The 16,947-nt window shown below is 42.4% G+C and overlaps 2 protein-coding genes across 3 annotated transcripts; both read right to left on the bottom strand.

The window, feature by feature from the left end:
• Positions 1-2,293: 2,293 nt before the first annotated feature.
• On the bottom strand, positions 2,294-5,485 carry LOC100844546 (eukaryotic initiation factor 4A). Of its 2 annotated transcripts, XM_010229122.3 has the most exons (6): positions 5,326-5,485; positions 4,400-4,472; positions 4,166-4,272; positions 3,658-4,088; positions 2,642-3,301; positions 2,294-2,492 (listed from the first exon to the last, which is right to left on the bottom strand). In XM_010229122.3, the coding sequence occupies exons 2-5, from the start codon at positions 4,468-4,470 to the stop codon at positions 2,666-2,668; spliced, it is 1,245 nt and encodes a 414-aa protein (XP_010227424.1). In that variant the 5' UTR covers positions 4,471-4,472; positions 5,326-5,485; the 3' UTR covers positions 2,294-2,492; positions 2,642-2,665. The 2 variants fall into 2 exon arrangements, with proteins under 2 accessions (XP_010227424.1, XP_003563508.1); XM_003563460.4 differs by having other exon boundaries at positions 2,294-3,301.
• A 1,056-nt stretch (positions 5,486-6,541) lies between these two features.
• Positions 6,542-15,262, bottom strand: LOC100845164 (UDP-sugar pyrophosphorylase). Its single transcript, XM_003563462.4, has 17 exons — positions 14,710-15,262; positions 14,171-14,275; positions 13,732-13,848; positions 13,398-13,538; positions 12,787-12,883; positions 11,472-11,599; positions 11,229-11,300; positions 11,062-11,126; positions 10,814-10,874; positions 10,605-10,722; positions 10,191-10,315; positions 9,776-9,852; positions 9,269-9,374; positions 8,343-8,402; positions 7,477-7,557; positions 7,155-7,394; positions 6,542-7,071 (listed from the first exon to the last, which is right to left on the bottom strand). Exons 1-17 carry the CDS (start codon positions 14,812-14,814, stop codon positions 6,904-6,906), a joined length of 1,866 nt encoding a protein of 621 aa, XP_003563510.2. The 5' UTR covers positions 14,815-15,262; the 3' UTR covers positions 6,542-6,903.
• Between the last annotated feature and the right edge of the window lie 1,685 nt (positions 15,263-16,947).

The following is a 16,947-nucleotide window of genomic DNA, read 5'->3' on the forward strand; positions in this document are numbered from 1 at the left end:
CAAAATAATATCCCATATATTTTTCCACAAGGTATAATATAGGTTCCATGCATGGTTGCGACTTTACCCTCGCTATTCACTTTTCGAGCTATGCGGACTGCGCCGGAGGAGTCACTTATATCAATTCTACCCAATTAGAATTTCTTTTTAAATGTTACATGCCCAGAAACAGAACCTCGGGGCGGAGGAGTCACTTATATCCATTGTAGCCTATTAAATGTTTGCACGAGTGTATAACACGGATTGGAGTATAAGAGTAAATCCAAATGAAGGCCATCTATATTTGCAACAAAGGCAAGTTGGATAGACGGGATAGAGTAATCGCTACAAGCAGTTTCGCTTCCCTCCGTTCCACATTCATCCGTTCCACAACACAACGTGCATAGATTTTTTTCATTTTTTTCACAATGCATCTCATTTTTCTCTTGATATGCATCCGGTCAATAACTACTCACATTCATTCATTATTAACTCAATATGAGTGGTCAGGCACTAGAAACGAGAGTTATCTCTGACCAAGTGCACAAATCTATAGTTGTATCTTGAAATGGAAGGAGTAGTAACAAATTGACTTTTAGTTCAATCGGAAGTCAGTGCTGTTAGATACCCACACATGAGTACTTGGGAGTATAGGTTTCCTCAATCCTCAAATCAGCTCTTGAATATTTACATATATACTTTAATGGAAAGTAACCATAAAGGACCAGCAAAATCGAGGGGATTTTGAATTTTATTTGCGCAAGTTAACTTCCAGGTACACATATAATTATAGCTATCACCGAAGAAATGAACTTCAACTCACCGCGTGGTCAGGCACTAGGGCAGGATAGGTGGTCCTCACTAGCTCTGTCCTCTCGGCGATGGTGACTTACCATCTCACCGTCGGAATTCTTCGACAAATCAATAAACTAATTCGGGTCTTCATCTGGTCGCGGGCGCGCACGCCGGGACAAGAGCCCTCCTCCCTCTCCCTAGTCAACTGGGCATTGGTCTGCCGCCCTCGGGAGCTTGGTGGACTCGGGATCTTGGACCTAACCAAATTCAGTCGGGCCCTGCGGTTGCGGTGGCCATGGCTCTCCTGGGCCGATCGCAACATGCCTTGGAAGGGGCTTCCCACTCCCTACGGCCTCGAGGAGATGGCGTTGTTTCGGGCATCGACCCATATCGTCCTTGGCGCCGGCAAGAAAGCCCTATTCTGGCATGACGCGTGGCTACTTGACGGTTCTACACCAAGGGACAGATGGCCTGGGCTCTTTGCCATCGCCTCCCGCAAGAATCGCACTGTCCAGAAGGAGTTAACAAACAGGAATTGGGTGCGGGCCCTGCTTCGCATTGACACCACCCAACAAATCAACGACTTCGTCACTCTTTGGGAGTGTATCCAGGAGACTCATTTGTCGACCAAGAACGATTCCATCTCATGGCGGTGGGCCCCCTTAGGCTCCTACACCGCGGCTTTGGCTTATCGCACCCAATTCCTTGGATTGGTCCCTCCCTTCAACTCGCAGAAGATTGGAAGGCCGAGATGACTCCATGATGCAAGCTCTTCGCTTGGACGGTGGCCCATGGTAGGATCCTCACGGCAGACAACCTTGCCATACTCAGATGGCCACACAACCCTATTTGCCGTCTTTGCTACATCCACGGCAAAACAATCCTACACGTCTGTCGAGACAGCAGCTTCACCATGGAGGTATGGAGCCACATCCAAGCTTGGAGCTCCTCAACCACGACAACAACTCCTCTCGCCACCAACATTAACACTCACTGGGACGACATGCTCCATGGTTCCCCCAAAAAGGAGAAATGGACGCTAAACGGCAGGATGATCGCGACTTGGTGGGGGGTTTGGAAGGAGCTGAACAGACACATTTTCCGCTCCAAGGCCCTTCCAGCTTTAGATGATGCCTTCCTCATGTGGGAGGATCTTGAGAGCCGCGCATTAGCTTCCTCACTTGACCCTTTTCTTTTTCTCGCACTTGCCCCTTTTCTTTTTCTCTCGCCCAATCCACTGGGTCCGGTGGCATCTACAGTTTCCTTTCTGCTAAAAATTCAACTTATTCGATCCATGCCAACACAAACCCTTAAATTTATAGATTTGACATCCCACGAAAACCAAGCCATTCCATTACACAGAAGAATTAACTCTCCCGCGGCATCATCTAGTATGACTATACCGCCTTGGGCAGAATGCCCATCAAATTTTTGATGTGAACAAATAAAATCAAGTTACAGCGGAGAAGGAAAATGTTGGCAAACTTGGGGAGTATGCAACAGTAACGAACATCACATGTCAATACTGGCAAAATAAGAGCAAACAGTTTTTACTCCACAATACGATTGCAGGTTTACATGCGGTGGAGAGTCAAGGATGACACAAATAAATAACATCATTCGGTCATTACATAGTCTTAACAAATAAAGTGAGGACTCCAGCAGCAGAAGCGCCTCCATCCTCAAGCTTAAACCCAGCACATAGCACAGCCTAGCAACTACAAAAATTCCCAAAACATGGCATAATAAATTCGAAATTGTCCATGACCACGACTTTAAAGTAGAACCCCCAACCATTTATCACTTCCCCCCAGAACAAGAAACTTGGTGATATTTCAACAAAAACAAGCCCTACCAGGCTCCTTACCAGATGTCCTCAAGAGGAGCTTGATCACAGGAGGTCAGCAACGTTGGCTGGGAGCTCTTCAATCACCACGTTGTAGAACTTCTGGATGTCAAACAGCATCCTCTCATCTTCACGGGTCACAAAGTTGATGGCAACACCCTTCCTACCAAAACGACCACTACGACCGATGCGATGGAGGTAGTTCTCTGGCTGGGTCGGAAGATCATAGTTGATGACCAGGGACACTTGCTGCACATCAATACCACGAGCAAGCAGGTCGGTGGTAATGAGCACACGGGAAGAACCAGATCTGAACTCCCTCATGATGATGTCCCTAGTGTTTTGGTCCATGTCACCATGAGTGGCAGAAACTGTGTGGTCCCTGCCCCTCATCTTATCAGTGAGCCAGTCCACCTTGCGGCGGGTGTTCACAAAGATGACACTCTGGGTGATGGCAAGGGTCTCGTACAGGTCACAGAGTGTGTCGAGCTTCCACTCTTCCTTCTCCACATTGACATAGAACTGCTTGATACCCTCAAGGGTAAGCTCATCCCTCTTCACAAGGATCCTCACAGGCTTGTTCATGAACTTACGAGTGATCTCAAGGGCCTCAGGGGGCATTGTAGCAGAGAAGACTCCAACCTGAATCTTTCCGGGGAGCAGCTGGAAGATGTCATAAATCTGCACATACACAACACGGAGATCACAACTCACAATTAAAACATGAAGAGTGATTTGAGCACAATAACTACAACTGCCATAGAAAAGTAACTTGGATAATGATTCAAATTAAGATCATGCAATTACGCACACAAATTATAAGCAGTTGGTTCAGTAATTCAATTAAACATATGCCAAAAATGAAGCATGCCGAATTTATTTAAGCTGAATTAAAATTTAAGCTGAATTAATTTTGCAGTGCCTTTCAATTAAGTAATTACAGTGAATGTCAGACCAATAATTTAACTTCAACAGAATCCTAATACTCCATACCAGATGTAAAATACAATATATGAAAATGGGAATAGAGTGTTTACCTGATCCTTGAAACCTCGGGAAAGCATCTCATCAGCTTCATCCAGGACAAACATCTTGATGTGATCAGGGCGCAGAGACTGCCTACGCAACATGTCGAAGACACGACCAGGTGTTCCAACAACAACATGCACCCCACTTGCAAGAATTCTTTGATCCTCACGAACAGAAGTTCCTCCAACACATGCATGAACTTTCACACCCAAGTAGTCACCAAGTGCACGCATAACCTTCTCAATCTGCTGCGCAAGCTCACGGGTGGGAGCAAGTACCAAGGCCTGGCACTCAACCAAACCATAGTCAAGCTGTTGCAGGATTCCAGAGCAGAAGGTAGCAGTCTTTCCTGTTCCAGATTGTGCTTGCTGAATAACATCAAGCCCCTTGCAGAAAGGAACAATTCCCCTCTGCTGGATGGCAGAAGGCTTCTCAAAACCTATTGAACAAAAGACAGACATGTGAGAAGAATACTACTTTAACAGGCAAAAAGGTACGACAAAACAGATCCTGTACCATAAGCATAAATTCCTCTGAGAAGGTTCTCTTGGAGGCCCATGTCATCAAAGCTCTCATGAACTTCATCATAGGATGTGAAGAACTCCTCAGTCTCACCCTGGCTCCTGTAGAAAGCAGCATCAGTTGTAAGTACCAAAAAGCAAAAACAGACTCAGCACACGACTACATACAAACTATCATTGATACCAGTGAGTAGCTAAGATGATGAAAAAACAAATTAATATTACTTACAGCAGCTCCTGCATTTTAGAATCATAGTTCTTAGCATCAAACTGGGAACCTTCTGGTGCCATTCCTGCCATGGCTGCAGGAGATAAAATATATGTTAGTTAAAACAGGGGGCAAGGCTAACAATGCTATAAATACATGAAAATATACTCGCATATTAGAGTAAATTTAGAAAATCTGAAGAAACAAAGAGCACAAAAATTGATTCTTTTTTGCCACACAACAGAAAAACTAGACATACTTGACAAGAAACATGTAAGAGAAGACCATAAAGATGGTCAATAGATAATACAACATGCAAAACCAATATCTCAACAGTAAAGTCGACCAAAGTTGATGGCTACAATGGACTGAGTCAAAACAGACCCCTACTATTATTACCATTGTAGCACACTTTCAAGACAAACAAAGAGTAGCATAAATAGATGTAACATCTTTAGCTTGCCTCACACCAGACAGTGATGCTGCTGGCTATGCCTAGACCGCAAGTTCATACAGCCTGAACAGAGTAAGTATAAGCACAAAAATACATTATGGCACCACCAAGTATAGCTTGGTACAAGCCTGGGCCAGCTAGCTACGCAATATTTTTGCAGGATACCATAACAAAGAGCATCGCATATTCCAAATAAATCAACCTAAAGAGCCATGAGCAACAAAGATGGCACCGATCCTTTCAGCCGCAAACAAAGCCCTACAGCGTCAACAGAGAACGAAACCCTAAAATCGCGTCCTCGACAGCCAAAAACCTAATCTTTTCCACCGTATCCAAACAGATCCAGCCCTAGAACGGCCCAGATCCGCCCAATCCCGCAACAAACACCCGCACCTCTACAGATCGGTCCAGCGAGACGGCGGACGAAACAACAACAGAAGCGGGACGAATCAATCGGTGAAGGCAAGAGAGGAGGGGGAGAGAGGGGTTCGACCTGAAGCGACGGAGAGGAGCCGGTGCGGATCGCCTGGGTGCGCTGCGGTGAATCCGAGATCGGGGTCTCGGATTCGGCGGCGGAGGCGATGAGGGGATTGGCAGGAGAGAGAAACAGAGGGTTTGGGCGACGGCGGGGAGAGGCGGCTTTTAAGGGGTCCTCGGGGCGTAGTGGAGCGAGAGAGTCCGGGTAGGGTTTCTCTCTTCAATGGGCCGCTGATGGGCTCTCAGGGCCTGGACCCGTGTCCCTGTAGGACTCTCTATATTTATTTTTCTTTTTGTTTGTTCTTCCTTATTCTTTTGTTTAGGGATGTTCTTTCACTTCTTCCTTATTCTCGATCCCGGAAAAGGTGCCATGGAAAATTGGATGATTGGATACGAGTAGCAGTAGGATTGGAAAAATTTGTTGATAATTTCTTCTAAAATTTGCGTTACCAAATTTGGGAGGCATTTGCTTTGCTACAAAATGCCAATACTTAGCTCTGGAGCAATTTTGCATCAAGCCGAGCATGTCCCACCAGGTCTGTGAGAAGATAACTTTGCCGGTTTATATTATGCAGGAACCGTGTGGAGTTTTTAGATCATTTATGTACTTTAAAGACAACCGAATCTAGAAAGGGGAATGGCAACCAAGCATGGTCCAAACCGGCCTTTTCTTATTCTTTAAAATGAAAGGTCCAGCTTTGTTCTATGGCCATGGGCATTACATCTGCCTCGTCACTTTCACATGACTTTTGAAAAGAAAATCCCAGGGAACAATTCAATTCTTGCCATGGTAAGATTTGGGACGTGTACTTTTGCTGCTACAATGTTACTCTTCTGTTCCTTCTATAAGATGTTCTAAGTTAAAAAAAAATATAGTTTGATCAAAGTTCAAAAGAAAACTATCAACGTCTACAATTCTAAATTAGTTCTATTAAATTGGTCATACTATATATCTTCACATTATACTTATTTGATATTGTACTCCCTCCTTTCCATATTAAGTGACGAAATATACATGTATCTATTAAGTGACGAAATATACATGTATCTAGACATTTTTTGGATATAAATACATCCATATTTTGGCAAAAATTTGAGTCACTTAATTTGAGACGGAGGGAGTAGATGTTAGTATATTTTTTCTATAAATTTGGTCAAAATTTTAAAAAAATTGACATGGGACAAAGTCTGGACATCTTGTAAAAAAGGACGTGGAGAGTTCAAAACAATAATTCAAACAATTCTTTTCTTTCTTCAACACTTTGAATGTAAGAAATAATAAATCAGCCACATTTCCGATATGTAGCATTACGTTTGCTTACTTTACAGAAAAAATGAATGGCAACTATAAATAAAGGCTACATCATGCTTACAAGATTTACATTAGGTATACTGAGTTTGTGACTGACTAAATGGCGAAGCAATTTGCTCCTTATTCAACCTTGGAACAGAAAGGAATGCTTTCAGCTTATTGCTATTACACATACTGAAGGCCGCCCAATTTTGGGGGACAAGTTGGGGAACCCGCACTTTCTATTATTTCCAGCTGTAAATTGGCAGGGAACCATGGCAATTGTCAATGGAGCATGCTTGTTTATGAGCTCATGCAATGCTTCCCTGGCTCAGTGTAGTTCACCTCCATCTGCTCAACCTTCTCCAACTTGAATCCACGGATCCGGATCTCTTCCTTCTCCGAGGTGTCCTTATGGTCAATGTGCTGGATAGCCCACCCTTTGTTTTCTACATGACCGGTGACTTTGACCTGCGAATGGGCAGAGTAATCCATCATTAAGATGACTGTGACGGGCACAGCAGAATTCTCTAGGGTAACGGTGTTTGTACTACCTCTGCTTCATCGACGGAATTGACTATAAGAGCACCGTCCAAGGAAAGACCGTCGAGTACGATGTTCTGGCCATTGATGACCAAAACTGATCTCTGGGAAACTGAAGAGTTGCCATGCACTTTCCCCCTGACATCCTTGAATGTAAGACCCCACCTAGGGCTCCAAGTTATGCGTGCCCAAACCTCTACCTCTTGACCGTTGAAAGTATCGATTACCGGGTCAGCTATTTGTGCAGAAGCCTGGATAAAAGTGAGAAAAGGAGCTTGTTAAGCTGGAGCGCAAACAAATAGTGAGTTGAGAAGGAGAAAGTGGCCTTGTCACCTTTCTTAAAATGAGGCTGTTTGCCCTGTAAATTGCCATCTCTCCTGAGGTTGCACTATGATAAGGATTGCCTTTTGGAACCTAAATCAAGGTGTATCATAGACTCATCAATACATACATAAGTATAAAAGTCAACTGCTTCCTAACTGAACTGCGACTGTTGGTACAGGACTGATGCATAATATAATAACCTCTTGCAGACTTTTCAGTGAGCATAGTAATATCAATGCACATATGAAATACAGATGGCATCATAAAAAGCGAAGAGGGACTTAAGTTCTTGGTGTACTGCTACTGTTGGTACAGGACAGATGCATAGAATATCAGTATTAGCTCTTGAAGATTTGTAAGTGAGCATAGTAACATTAATGTGCATATGAAATACAGATGGCATCATAAAAGGTGCAAAGGAACTTTAGTTTTCAGCGTACTGCGACTGTTGGTAGTGGTACAGCCCTGATGCATAATATCCTTACAATTAAATCTAGGAGCAGTGCTACAGTTGGTGCAGGCCTGATGCATAATATCATTTACAATTAAAACTCTCTTTTTTTTAATGGAAAACAGTAGGGCTTGCAAAATTAAGTGCATTGTAACATCAATGTGCGTATGAAATACACATGGCATCATAAAAGGTGCAGATGAACTTTAGTTCTTGACGTGTCACAACAAGGCAAAGTCGATACCGACAACTAACATGCCCATAAAAGATACATACTTTAACCTGGATGATAATTCATCAATGTTAGTGTAAATTCAGATAGAGCCATCTTCTTACCAAGTATAAATGCTTCATATGCAAGTTGAAAATAATATGCAACATGGAAATAAAAAAAAATCAATGGTCATTAGGGCTGAAATCATACTTTAGCTGCATCTTCAGGATTATTCTTTACAGGAGCATATGCAAGCCAAGTATCCATCACCTAGCATTAAGAAAAAACACGAAACGGTAAGGACATGAAATATCTTTTTTGCATCTGAATAATATCTACCAAATTACAACCATGGTCAATGTAAGGACCATTATACAGTGACAGTGATCTCCTTAGATGAATAAAAACAGCCCTACGATCTCACATGCCTTCTTCTCTAAGCATGTGCAAGTTGTACTGTTTGCTGTTCATGAAAGGTTATAGGAACTAGCAATTCCTGGCACAACTTTATGGTTCAAATCGGATGATCTTGACAATGAGTATGCAGATGTAATACCAACTTCTGCCAATAGACTACAGACAACAAAGATAAACCAAATCACATTCATCTATGTGGCCTGCACTATCTTGAGTTTGCAGATCTCTGATGTAACATTAACTGTATGTGTACACCAGCATTCCTATAAGCAGAATGGATTTAGAATTTTAGATTGAGCCAGATGCAGCATACTCTCTCCTTTTCAGATTCTTAGGCACATCTCAAAATCCAAAATTTCTAGTTTATAAGCCCATTTGCTTCGAAAATAAGCAAACATTAATTACATCTATACGAATTCCTGTGTAACTTTGGTTCTCAATATGAAACCAACCAATGCATGAACGGGAGGGGTAGCCATGCATGTTGCATTTATACATGTCCTAGCACTTAACTAGGTGCTCATTGGTTACTATGTTTTCTGAGATGGTCCTAAGAAACTGAAAAGGATGGAATAATAGGATTTGGAAAGACCAAAAGTGAAAGAACGAGGAGCAGAAACATGCTTCTAGTGCAAGACATAAAGTCAAAAGGATATAAAGCTGGTTAGTTAGCAAACTCATTCTTACAACAGAGGGCTCAGCTGTAAGTTGTCCCTTACCGTAAACCCAACTTTTGCCGTTGGAGGCAGTGTTTTTGGATAGTCTTGCATCATGCACTCAAGGCGAGTGGAGGATTTAAATGCTGACTTTGTAGAATCAGTATACCTAAATAGACAAAATGATGAAAATTGAATAAAATTAAAATAAAGCACTCCTGGTCATGATTTACAAAACTCACAAAGTCGCAATCAGACATCATGATAGATGAACTCAATTAAGAGTTTATTATATTGTAAATTCTCGAGACTACTGCTGCCTCTATAAGAGTACCTTGATATTAACTAGCACCGATGCATCTAGGAAAATACTACACGGAACACATGTCACTTGGCGGATAAGACAAGGAACTGTTTTGAATCAATTTCTTCATAAAGTAAAATAGGAAAAAGGAAGATTTCATAGAGAAAAATGGGTCCACAACTGAATTGAAGCTGGAAACATACTTGTTGGTTGCACAAATAGCAATGTAAAAAAACGTCTTTTGGAGCAAATAGAAGAATAATTACTTCGGATTTACAAATTCAGAAATGGCACCATGTGTTTTCTTGAGCTCCTCAATGTATGGTCCAAGCTCCAGTATCAACTGCAAAAGTACAGCATAAAGTCAGGATAACAAAAAAAAAACAAGCACGGAGACACTATGCATACTAAAGCTGACAGAAGAGTAATGTTCATTTTTTTAGAGCAATGGAGAACATGTGCTGATGCTCATCAACAGTTTGAACAGTTGTACTGCAATTTTTGGTAACAACATACACAATAAGTCAGTAATTTGATACTATACTGCAAGACGACACTAGTAATATTAAACAGACATGTCATGTTAAAGCACCATGTTTTTAGTATTTGGCGACCCATGAAGCAAAGGATCATTTGGGAGTTAACAAAGCCCTAGTATTTATATCTGTTTGCAAACATTACCTGGTTTATGTTTCCAGGGTATGGAGAATAGCCTGTTTCACAATTTGCATCTCCGTCGGGATGCCCAGTTGCACGAAGGAGTGGATCAAGCTGATTGTACTCAACATTAATCACCATAGTTCTACCTACAGATAAGAGTGGATCTACGTCAAATTGCACAGAAACAACTAGTTGTACAGAAGTGGGAAAGGCGAGTGAAAATAAATGCATTCTTCCATAGGAACGGATGGATTAGATGTCAGTACTGACCAACTGAAGAAACAGATCATGATTTTTAAAATTTGGCACTGCAGATACATTGTAATCACTACTGATTCATAATACTATTGTCCACGATATCAGAAAAGTGCCAAACTTTCTTCTGTGTAAACCATAAATAGCTCGCATGAAATGAGGTAATTTTGAAAAATTTACCATCAAGATGAGTAAGTTTGGTTATTCCTCCAATAGCTTCCTTTGCCTTCCGAGGAACTGCGAGAGAATTAACATTGTACCCCTTGCTGGCACTGACACCTAATGCTGATGGTATAGCCTAAATAAAGAGGAGAATGTTATATAAGTTCCCGGCACCCTACGGCGTTTCCCAATTTATATAATATAGTACAGGAAGGAAGTTTACAAACATTGAATAGCAACCCATTTGTGTCCTGGAAAAAGAGAACCCATTTTCTTCCTGTACTCTTCCTGTCAAATGAATGAGAAATGAGAAGTATCATAAAAAGAATATGCATAGTTTGCACTTTGCTTGATTACACATTATGTCAAAAAGATCAATGATAATTGTTAGTTTCCTTCAAACGGGCAACAATATCTATTGAGAATGTTTCTTGAACGAAAAACATATAGCCACTTCTTGAATCAACAAACATACCAATGCTCAAGTAATCCGCTTGAATAAAGAAGAGAATGAACATCTCCATGCCCATGTGGCTTTGTCTGCCGAATCACAAAACTATAAGTAAGAGAAGAGCTAGCTCAAGATAAGAACAATAATACGATGTCATATATTTAAAAACCCAACTTTAGTAAATTAGCAACCTGGATCTTATACATGTCATTTGGATCTAATGCCAGCCTTGCATCATTGTCAGCTAGACATGCCACCTTTTCCTGAAATGAAATAAAAATTACTGTGAGCACGAACCTAACAGCTCATTTCCCCCTTTATGGCTCTGTATTTTCGCCTCTCTCAGCGAAGAAGCCAGTAGAGTTTCCTCCGTTGTCTAAAAACTGATTTTGTCCCTAAGAAGTACATGGTAGAAAAGGCAAAATGAAAGCCACCTGCTTCAGAATCTTCACTTGTGATGGTTCCATTCCAAAATAAGCGTTTGATTCCAAAAGTTTGATGGTTAGTGCATTTGTATCATCGGAAGTCATAATAACAAATGGGATTTGTGTATGGCATTCACCTGCACAATCAAGGAATAAAAAAAGTAATCAGCCAACCCAATATCTGAATTTTCTTGAGGCCCAACATATTGTGTACATCTAAACAATTGAAATCATGGCAGATGAGAAATTTACAAGAAAACCAAAAAATTTGTTTGTATATCCAACATGCTGCGTAAGATTCTATCAGGTTTGAAAAGGGGGGAGATTCTATCACCAAACAGATCAAATGATGAAATAAGAGACTGAGAAATTTGGTTTAACATGTCTGATTCAGGTCTTTAGGCCTAAGCTCATCTTGATCTAGGCTATATAAGTTGGGTGAAAACTAGTACTCCCTCCGATCCATATTAATTGTCGAAATATTACATGTATCTAGACGCTTTTTAGGCATATATACATCCATATTTGGGCAAATTTGAGTCAATTAATATGAATTGGAGGGAGTACTACAAATACTATGTCATATCTCAGGTTTACATATTCAGTGACATGTCTTTGAATGTCATCCTTTTTTTTGCGCAAATTTGAATGTCATCCTTCTTTACACATTAACAACAGCAAGTCAATCTAATTCTGCAAGCTCATATTTGACATGTAATGTCATCCTTCTTTTTACAGATTAACAGCAGCAAGTCAATTTAAGTCTACAAGCTCATATCGGCTCGTCCACCAGTCACACCAACCAATAGGAACAATTAGGAGAGAAAATCCAATTCACGGAAATGTCTTCGAGTGATATCTTTCTTTACACATTAACAGCAGCAAGTCAATCTAATTCTACATGCTCATATCGGCTCGTCCACCAGTCACACCAACCAATAGGAACAATAGGAGCAAAAATCCTACTCCCTCCGGCCAGAATTACTTGTCGCAGATTTAGTACAATGCGACAAGTAATTCCGGCTGGAGGGAGTATTTCATTTCAAGAAAATGCTAAACTAAAGCAAAAAGAGTAAAGTCCGAATAGTCAATAGCTACCGAAAAACTAAAATACTCCTCCGATCCTGATTTAATTGTTAGGAGGGAGTAGTATTTTTACATACTAGTATAGTAAAAAAGTACTGGTAAAAAATCAACAATGACAGATTAACAAGCATCATAGGAAATGCAAAAGTATTTGTAAGAAAAACTGATCAGTAACAGGTATCGTAGAAAAATATCAACAAGTCACTAATCCATTGAACATGTACCATAATCTACTTACCCTCCATCTTGCAGCTGGCCTCTTGCAAAGCCAGAATGGATTCTATGTAATGTTGAAGAAAACATTTTCCACTGGTTATTTCCCTCGGGAGTGCTACCTGCAATGAAATAACTTTAATAAAATCACTGCATGGTACTTTCAGAAACTTGCTTGATATTAAGGTCATAAAACAGACTAGTGGACGGGCAGAGAAAATGAGTTTCATGCTCCCAATTGCGAATTAATCAAGAGCCAATAAGATATTAAGAGCTTAATGGATTTAAAGGTACATAATGAGCTTCTAAAGTCAAGGCTAATGATATTCGAACATGCTTACTTCCATGGTGATTTATAAGCTTTGTGCGCATTCCTTGAACTGTGAAGATGGAATTGTGCTTCCATAATTTTTGTCTCTGATCGGTGCTCTTATTTTCTGTGTTTCGGGCGATGCGGTAGTGCTAGCTAGAGAGTGATGAAAACATACTGTAGCATAAACATAGGGTGTGCAAGTGGAAATTTTATAATAGAACAACAGAAGCAATATTTAATTCCGTAGCTGCACTACCATGTGTCATATCTTTCCAATTCTGTAAAGGGATTAAGTTTTCTGTTAGGAAGACATGACACATTACCTTAATCCCTTTGTAACCAAGTCTTTCACCAAGTCCACCTGCTACAAGAACAAACACAGCATTGCGTGCTTCTTTTACCCCAGTTGCTTCCAGTGAAACAAAATTGTCGTCACCGAAGGTCAATACTTCCCCTGAGGGAACCTGCAGATACAGTTCCTCTGTTAAGGCCATGCACTTGTTTCAGATAAAAGGCATATCACCACAAATTGATTCAGGAAAAAGAAGCAATTAAGCATATGGAAATTGCAATTGAGATCACATAAAACACAAGAAGAAATCACATTTCAAAAGAAACCAACAAATTCACCAAAAAATGGCACATGGCCAGACTTACAGAAGGTGTGAAGCCATCATATGGATTTTTTCCTGCCCTTGAATCTGCTAAAAGCTTTTTGGCATTCCGAATGTATGAAGCCAGCCCACCAGGATAGCTTGAATGAAGTCGGTGAACCTACATAACAAAAACTTTAGCAGGGAAGAAACAACCTTTAATTTTGCATGCAATTCTGTTTCTGAATTTGTTGGACTAGACAAAGTAGGGAAAAGTAGGAGGACACAAGGCCTTGTTCTCTTTTATTTTAATAAGAGACACAAGGCTTCAGAGAATTAGTAACAGCTAAGGTTCATAGGTGCCTCTGATATTAAAATCTCACAATGAACTTCTATTGCATTGGTATATTGTCAGTACTCAGTACACATTCTATGGATTCCATGATAAATATGCACATCGATGAACATTAATGCTAAAGTATTTCACGAATACAAAGACTCACCTGGTCAAAGAAGCTTCTTTTCTTGTCATCATCAACACCTGGTTCTGGCCAGTGTTCAAACAAGTGCGTCTGGCCTTCATTCAGCAGCATCTTTGCAAGTTCAACCTGGAATCACCGGATACAAGTGTTACACTAAGCAAAAAAAAACAATGTGCATGATCAATCGCTGTTTGGATCGAAATTAACCACTCTTGACGCATGTAATTAATAAATAAAATACGGTAACGTAATTCTCTCTGTGAAGTCAATGTCCAGATTGGGCTAGGATCGAGTACAGCCCCCACTTCCAAGAGCCGGCCAACTTGGCATGGAATTGATAAATGCTCTCAACTTGGCCGGCCAAGTAGCCCTCACCACGTGAGGGAACTACTACTAAATCGCAGAGAACGAAAGGTGGTTGGCCGGCAGTACTGGCGTTAAGAACTGCCGGAACACTGCAGCAAATCCTAAAAGATTTTCTGAACACCGTCCTAAACATTAAGAAGTCTGGAGATAAAAAGATACTAGTAGTAGTACTAGTAATGAAGTTACAGTGGTACCTGGTCGTGGGAGAGGAGTTGCAGGTTCCGCCGCAGCGGCGCGGGGCAGTCGGAGATCCCGAGCGCGGCGACGCCCTCCGCCGCCGAGTCGGCGCCGGAAGCCATGTTCGCGCGAGGAGGACGAGGAGGAGGCGGCGGTTTGCGTCGCTGTCAGGCGCGTGGAATCACGAGGCAAAACCGTCTCTCGTCTACTAGTCTGCTGCTGCTGCGGTGGCGTCGGTTTCGACAGAAACGGATATAGACAGAGGGACGGGGGACGCGTGGGCCACGGTTGCCGGCGCGTCTAGAGTCGTGCGGGGTCGGCGGTTATCCTCAGCGGCGCCGGGAAGGGGAAGGGGATTTGGGGCGAGACTGCGAAAGAGAGAGAGAGAGGAAGAAAAGAAAGCGATGGTCTACTGGGTTGGCTAGACGGCGGCGGCGGCGGCGGCGATGAGGCCTTTTACTTTGATGACTCACGTGGACATGGTCATAAGCGGCCGGCGCGCGAGGCGAAGCGACGGCGGCGACGGGCGCGCTAGGCGGAGTGACGGGCACGGCGGGCGCACAAGGCGGAGAGACGGCCGCGGCGGGCGCGCGAGGCGGAGCGACGGGCGGCCGCGGGAGCGCGAGGCGTGGCGACGGCGGCGAGGGAGGCGCGAGGGGAGGGCGGCGGGGCGGGCGAAGGAGGCGGGAGGCGAGGGCGGCGGGGCGCGAGGATCTGGGGCCGCCGACCGTCGGAGAGAAGAGGCGGAGGCGGCCTGCGGGGAGAGGGGTGGATGCGCGCGCGCGAGAGAGAGTGGGGCGGGGCGGCGGGGTCGTCGGGAGGAAGGAGGAGTGGATCTGATGTGCATTGGGCTGGGCCGAATTATACTGAACCGGGTTTTCCGGTTTCCGGGTTCGGGTTCGGCCATACCAGACCCGAACCCGCCAGACCCGACGGGTCCGAAATTTCCCCATTTACGGACCCGCGGGTCTGATTTTTTCTCCGACCCGCATCTAATCGGGTCTAGACCCGTCGGTAATCGGGTTTCGGGTACCCATTGCCATCCATACATCCGGATCGAGCCGTCAGACACAGCAGTACACGCGACTCGCAATACCTTCGCCGCTCTCTTCCTTGTTGTACTCCGTACTCCCATTTTTACGGCTCCCTTCCTCGTATATGCAAATTGAGATTTAATTTTGATTAAATATTGGATCAATGATACATGGATTATGTGATATAGGTAAAAATTGTTATAGCATTGTATTCGTATTGGAAAGAAGGTTTCCAATTGTATAAATATCAAAACACATTATTCATATTTTATCGGTCGAAATTGACGATTACATATAAATCTTCGAATATGAGTCCGATATTTGTTCGGTGGAACGCTCACCTTGATCTCGGTGGCGATTACGTGTTGATTTATAGCTAGGAACAGCCCCTAGCGTGACCTTACAAGTTAATATCCACTCAGCCTTAGTTAATGTCCACTCAGCCTTAAAGAGTGATTACAAACGGAAGGCACTAAGGTAGTGTTTGGTTGGAGAACGAGGTAGAATGTAATGGAACGGTTCTATTCCAACAGGAATGGAATGTAATGGAACGGTTCTACTTCCATATATTCTAGAAACCAAACACCTACAACCACTGGTTTCACTTGGAACCAAGTGATTCCTACTTTTTTGAGGAATGAGATAGTTAGGCATATTAGAAGAATATTCTCTTTTGAGGAACCAAGTGGTTCCATTCCAGTTTTCAATATTCTATGAACCAAACACAAGAATCATCTCAATTATTGGACCCATTCCATTACATTCCACCTCATTCTCACATTCAAACACTACCTAAGAATATGAAGCAACAACAGAAGAATAGGAAGAGACACAAGACGGTTGGTATGCATGCCCTTATATCGCTAACACCCTCCCTTAATCACAACTTGCTCAAGTTGAGATTACGCCTGAATTCTTGCAAGTTCTTGACTGGAAGTGCTTTTGTAAAGCCATCTGCAATTTGATCTTTTGAATGTATGAATCTGATACTCAGTTGTTTGTTTGCAACTCTCTCTCTCTTACGAAGTGGAAGTCGATTTCAATATGCTTTGTTCTGGCATGAAATACAGGATTAGCTGATAGATAAGTAGCACCCAAATTATCACACCAAAGACAAGGAGATTGTTCCTGTTTAACTCCAAGTTCTGCAAGCAATGATTGAACCCATATTATTTCTGCAGTAGCATTTGCCAAAGCTTTATATTCGGCTTCTGTGCTTGA

This window comes from Brachypodium distachyon, chromosome 1 (assembly GCF_000005505.3).
Source record: "Brachypodium distachyon strain Bd21 chromosome 1, Brachypodium_distachyon_v3.0, whole genome shotgun sequence".
Taxonomy (NCBI): Eukaryota; Viridiplantae; Streptophyta; class Magnoliopsida; order Poales; family Poaceae; genus Brachypodium; species Brachypodium distachyon.

Bases quoted from the DNA above. Each gene is read 5' to 3' on its own strand.
- LOC100844546 (XM_010229122.3), bottom strand. From the start codon at position 4,470: ATGGCAGGAATGGCACCAGAAGGTTCCCAGTTTGATGCTAAGAACTAT. The intron at 4,273-4,399 runs GTAAGTAATATT...TGCTTTCTACAG, and splicing joins TCTAAAATGCAGGAGCTGCT to GAGCCAGGGTGAGACTGAGG. The intron at 4,089-4,165 runs GTACAGGATCTG...TTTGTTCAATAG, and splicing joins CAGAGGAATTTATGCTTATG to GTTTTGAGAAGCCTTCTGCC.
- LOC100845164 (XM_003563462.4), bottom strand. From the start codon at position 14,814: ATGGCTTCCGGCGCCGACTCGGCGGCGGAGGGCGTCGCCGCGCTCGGG. The intron at 14,276-14,709 runs GTACCACTGTAA...CGGTGATTCCAG, and splicing joins AACTCCTCTCCCACGACCAG to GTTGAACTTGCAAAGATGCT. The intron at 10,875-11,061 runs GTATGTTTGTTG...TTCATTTGACAG, and splicing joins AGCGGATTACTTGAGCATTG to GAAGAGTACAGGAAGAAAAT.